The sequence below is a fragment of the Lipotes vexillifer genome, unplaced genomic scaffold (assembly GCF_000442215.2).
Source record: "Lipotes vexillifer unplaced genomic scaffold, Lipotes_vexillifer_v1.1 scaffold1288, whole genome shotgun sequence".
In the NCBI taxonomy this organism is placed as follows: Eukaryota; Metazoa; Chordata; class Mammalia; order Artiodactyla; family Lipotidae; genus Lipotes; species Lipotes vexillifer.
This window is the reverse complement of record NW_006776097.1, coordinates 534,531-540,530: the sequence shown is the minus strand read 5'-3', so window position 1 is coordinate 540,530 and position 6,000 is coordinate 534,531. Positions and strand designations below refer to the sequence as shown.

The 6,000-nt window shown below is 34.1% G+C and overlaps 1 protein-coding gene across 1 annotated transcript in view; it reads right to left on the bottom strand.

Moving 5' to 3' along the window:
• Window positions 1-666: 666 nt before the first annotated feature.
• NMU (neuromedin U) overlaps window positions 667-6,000 on the bottom strand; it is a 31,315-nt gene continuing 25,981 nt past the window's right edge. The window contains exons 7-9 of the mRNA XM_007450262.1: window positions 4,289-4,363; window positions 1,302-1,355; window positions 667-702 (exon numbers count right to left, since the gene is read on the bottom strand). Coding sequence (XP_007450324.1) covers window positions 667-702; window positions 1,302-1,355; window positions 4,289-4,363 — 165 coding nt within the window. The remainder of the gene's footprint in view (window positions 703-1,301; window positions 1,356-4,288; window positions 4,364-6,000) is intronic.

Sequence of the window (6,000 nt, the reverse complement as noted above, 5' to 3'; positions counted from 1 at the left end):
TACATAAAGTTAGTAGAATATAGTTTTATTTCTGTGGTGTAAATTTATCAATGTGCATTTGCATTTAATTTTAAAATTCATAGCCTAATAAGATATTAAGATTAACATATTTATTAAATGTGTAGGGCCATTCAATAGCTACTAAGTGTCTACTGTATCTCCAGCATTGAGGTGGAAACTCTGGGAGTCCCAAAGTAGAAGTCATGCTTTCATGTCTTTCCACATTTTCTTAGTTCTCTGGAAATGGTAAATCACAGCTCTTAAAAAGAATCTTTGAATATAGGTCATTTGGAAGTCCGAAATGCATCCAGTCTGTAAGTTATGGCTCACTATTGTGGACACTGATTACCAAAATAAGAACATGATCCCTGACACATTCTACTTGCACAGTAAATGATGATCAGGTCAGTGTCTGCAAAACTGATGACAACTATTGTGACATAGTGTGAGGAATGCATGACATGGGCAAAGCAAATGTGGCCCTAAAATACTAGCATTTTACATCATATGAAGTCCTCATAGCCTCTATATTTGCAGTATTTATATAGAATATTAATGTACACATGCAATCAAATAACAGAAATAAACTGAGCATAGGTTAACTTGTGAAGATCTGAAAATCACAGAAATTTTCAAACTGGGTTGAACCGTGATGCACATACCATTTTAAATGTAACCTTCTGACCTTCTTCCATTGCGTGGCTGGAAAATAATAAGTGAGAAACAAATCAATGTAACTAAGGAGAGAAGTTAATTTTCATAGAAAGCAGCCTAATGATCTCGTTGAGTGGTATTATTTCTTCCTTATCTATATCTGTTATTTTCTTCCTTCTTTCAGTCCATTCTCCAATTTATTGTTAGAATTAGTTTCCAAAATGCAAATCTTACCATATAGCTCTCCTTAGACTTTATAATAAAGTTGTAATTCCTTAGCTAAATATTTCATTGGCTAATATTTCTTTAGCTAAATATTTCATTAGAACTTAAGGAGTAATACATCTTTCAGACACTCATTTCCTACATGAAATGTTATGGAACTAAACTGTGAAATAGGTGAATGTCATCTGGGGTATTTACAAACATGAGTAGTGGATTAGAGAAGAGATCAGAGATGCCATGATATTAAGGCAATAAGGTGGCGACAGAAGTGAATCTCAGACTGTAACACTTGCTGTCGAATATCTTTAGATAAACTACAAAACTTAATTAAAACTTATGAGTTAATGTAAATAAATGCACAGTGAAAGTAGTTTTCAATGTTGATGTTGATTGATTTATTTTTAAATATAGTATGTGCATACCCTGAATAAAAAGAATCCTCTACTTTGGCCTGTAATAGGACCTTGGAATTCTTCCTGGAAGAGAAAATGAGGGCATTACAAATCAAACAACAGTAAAAATAATGCTTCTGGAGAGTATAGTTATTTTCAGCTATCATAATTAAATAATGAGGGAATCAAGGACTTGAGTATATAATTCATATCAATAAGTAATTTTTGTATTTCTACTGGAAGAATTTTCAGTGATACTTGCAGTATCATCAGCGTGTTGTATTTTAAGGTAATTTCCTTATTAGTCTAACAGATACTATTTTCATGAAATTTGTCAGTTGTACATATATTCATCGACAAGTAGGCAGAGGACATTTCATAGATAATTAACTATATTTAAAATCTCCCTTCAGCAGTTTGTTAGAATGAAATGATTTCTTTACAATACATATTGTATGTGCTAACACATGAACAGGCAAAAATATAAAATAGAATTGTGTCATAGTTAAAATACATAATATATCTATGGAAATTTAAATTGAGGGACAAATTTGGTAAACTATATTTATTCAATGAGACTTCAGAAGAGATTTTTCCCAATATAATTATATTAACAGAAATGGTAATGAAAAAACAAAACCAAATAGGGACAAACTGATTATTCATAATGGATGTATTTTGAAGTGTTTCTTTTCTCAAAATATTTCATTTCAAAGTTAATGGAAAAAAATATTTAACATTTTATAATTTCCATAAAGTTGGTTCTTATAGCTTGCTATTTTCAATAGCAAGTTATAAAAGTATCAGGACAGCAATTATATGAAATTTGTCATCAAGACCTTTTTCAAGTATTCCATAATATAAGTACAATCATATTTTTAGATTCTAAGAAATGGCCCTGACATCTATTAAAATTCTAAAATCCCTTCTTTACAACAAATGTATCTTAAATTCTCAACATTCTATATCTAATTCTCATCCTGATTATTAAATCCCCCCAAATTACTTTAAAGATTGAAATTTTTAATATTTAAAAATGTACACATAGAAACTTTATTTGGTTATATAAGAACAGTTATGTATTTTATATTACACAGAAAAAAAGAAAAGTGGGACAGATGTAACTTAAAATGTGCCCAAATTTAGAAATTTCAAACTCAAACATACAGGTCTTTTTAGTCTTATTGGAGATAGAATAGTATATAAAAGAATTTGGGTGGTAGAGCTGAAAAACATGTGGGGATGCGAGTGAGGATATCTAGCAAAGAACATGTAAGAAAAGGGTTTGAATACACTAAAATCTGAAAACTCATTTTCTTTAAGAACCCAAAATATTTCACTATCAAAAATATGGTTTAAAATTAGGTGACTTAGGCCCAGCAAAAGTAATACTTTACTGTAATTTTCTAAAATTCATGTTTTACATTTTTTTCTCTTAGAGATTCCTAGAAAACCTGGCTTGCTGCAAAATACTCTTAAGAGCTATCATTTGTCCAACAAGATATTACTACTAAGTCAGAGTTCACACTTCTATATAGTTATCTGTAAATATAGATAGTCTCACTCAAGGTGGAACATTTAGATAAAGTACCAAACCGCCCACAATACTGAGTAGCTTTGATTTTGCAAATACTAACACTGAAGTGTTGTAGTAAACTAATAATTTGCTGGTGTATTTTAAGAAACTGGATCTTTAAACTGAAATCTTACACTATTCATAAGTCGGGAAGACTCTTCAGAAAGTAAAAGTTAATTCAAAAAAGCATATATTACTTCTAGAAAGTTTGATGAAAACTGATTTGATTTTTTTCATATTGGAAATTCTAAAATTTTAAGGGGCTACTACAGTTCCTCTTACATTTCTCATTAACGTTGGCAGCAGTATTGTCTTCCATGATGGAAGCTTAGTTCAACGATGTGAAGAATTTAGGGAGGAAATAGTGATAATAAAAATAAATTTTGATGAATTTATTTGCCTAAACTGTATGTGTTTTTAAAAGTATTTGCAAACTTTTGGTAGTAGAAGAATAAAATTAATATGGTATTTAAATTAAGAAAAATTTTAACAATAAAATAATAGAAATATTCAAGATTAGACTACAAAGGAAACAGCATAGTGAAAAAAAAATATTTGCCTAGACTGGAAGTCAAGAGATTGTTATAATCTCTAATCCCACTTACTACTATGATCTTGGGAAACTCCTTTAACTATTCTGAGTTGTGTTTCTTTTTGTAAACTGGGGACAACAATACTTGTTAAGTGCCAACAGAGTTGTCAAAAGAATAAAATGAGATCCTATAAGACTAAAAACTATAAGGCATTCCAACAATGTAAGGCATTACTTAAAAGTAACGCCCAGAAACTTTCATCATTGAAAGAGTTAGGATTCTTTTCAAAGGACAATAAAAATGCCACAGTTTCTAGTTTAAAAATATGTTAACTCATTTATGTTCCTCTTAGTTATGTTCATCTTAAACACAGACACTGAGTTTGGGCCATATTTTTGTTAACTGTGGAAAAAACGAAATACCTACGTTTAATGTCTGACATATTTATAATACTTCATGAGCCTTACTCTTACTAATGCTTTAATACCTGGATAGAAAGCTTGTCATTCCAGCCATCTGCCGACCTGTACACAGAGGGGCAGTAAATGGTCCTTGATCTTTTCTCCTATTCCTATCTAATGACTAGGCACACTGCCATGTCCTTTCTTAAACCAAGAATGAATAGGTTTCCTCACTGGGAGGGGCACGGCCCTTGAAAGGAAGTCTAATCCCGGTTTTCCTCACTGCCCACAACCTGGCTTAGAAGGGACAATTAATGGGGTGGAGGACAGTTCTCTTCTTCCTGAGTGTGAAAACACTTCTGCGAACAGATGCTCTTCTGTAGGCTACCTGGGTGTTACATGAGGCTTACCCAGAAGAAGATCTTATAAACCACCACCACAGGGAATGAACAGAAAGGGCTGCCACACACAGAGTGGCAAAGCAAGCATGCAGTTTGTGTTACATACGTCCACTTTGAACCTCTTCATTCTTCTCTCATGCAGTTGTGGAACGAGCTGCAGCAGCGGATGCAGGACAGACGACTGAGAGACACGAACACACACACGTGATGAGCACAGCGGTTGCTCAGCAATGGGCATAAAGACGGCTTCCTATTTGTTTTTGTTTTTACCCACCATCCTTGCTCCAGACAAAAAAGAACAAGAAAGATGTGACCTAAGATAGTCCTTTGTGAGCATTTCAAAGAGCCGTGGAGAATAAACCAAGAGATGGAATAAAAGTTCCAGTTTTATGCTGGGACCTTGGTCATTCTGTTGACGATGCTCTTTCCTGGGGGCCTGAGCTCCATCTGTAGCAACCAACAAGGAGAACACCCACCTGCATCTTTGAGAAGCAAAAAAGCTGTCTGTCTGTTTCCAGACTTACTCAGAATGATTTGGGACACATGAAACCAACTCTGTGAGAATCAGTTTTCCAGCATGAACATTTTTATCTGGAAGATTATACTGTACACACATCTAGTAACCTTCTTTATAAAATATATATTTCATTTAACTTGAACATGTGGAACAGGACAACAGGAGGCACAAAAAAATGGCAATGTGTCATTGCTAGTGAAAAATGTGACTAAGATACATTTTCTCAAGATGTAAAGATGCCGAGCAGAAGAAAATGAAAGCACATTTGAGACATGCGGCTACCTGATAACGGTTTCATTTGAAAGGCATGACTTCAGTTGAACCTTTTCACAAATATTAAATTCATTCATCAAATGGACTACTATAAGCCCCATATAGTGGTTATTTGTTAATCAATTCAACTTCTATTTCATTTGAAGCCAGTATAACCTGACTTTCAACTCCTCACATGTAAGAATATTCAACGGGATAAACATTTAAAACTGAGTTTATGGTTACAGTTACTTTCCCACAGGTAAACACATGTTTAAAATACACTATGCTCCTCGTTTCATAAATTGGTCCATGGTAGTGAGTCACAAGCTTAGAAAGAATATTCTAGTCAAGTAATTATTAAGTATTCTAGATTGAAACACCAAAGTAGATTGGTTAGCATTTTAAAAATCCATGCATACGGGGCTTCCCTGGTGGCGCGGTGCTTGAGGGTCCGCCTGCCGATGCGGGGGACGCGGGTTCGTGCCCCGTTTCGGGAGGATCCCGCGTGCCGCGGAGCGGCTGGGCCCGTGGGCCGTGGCCGCTGGGCCTGCGCGTCCGGAGCCTGTGCTCCGCGGATGGGGGAGGCCACGGCAGTGAGAGGCCCGCATAACGCAAGAAAAAAAAAAAAAAATCCATGCATACAAAAAGAAAAACTACCACTAAAACCACACAATTTAGAAGTTATTGGTATCTGGCTAATCTTAGAGAGTAAATTCTCAAATTAAGTGCCTAGTTACAAATAAGGAGCTCTTAGGAATACAAGTGGTATTTCTAGTTATATTTAAATACATTTTTGACAATCACCTTTTAAAATAATTCTTAAAATGACTTTGCATAAGTCTGTTTTTCCCTTGCACTAATCACCATCTAAAATAATGTGTTTTACTTAATCATTTGCTTTTCTTTCCTCTAAAATGTAAGTTGCATGACATTTACTGCTATATTTCTAGTACCTAGAATTGTGCTTGGCACATAGTAGATACCCAGTAAATAATTGCTGAATGAATAATTGAATGAATTTAATGTACTTGTAGTTATTGAGATAT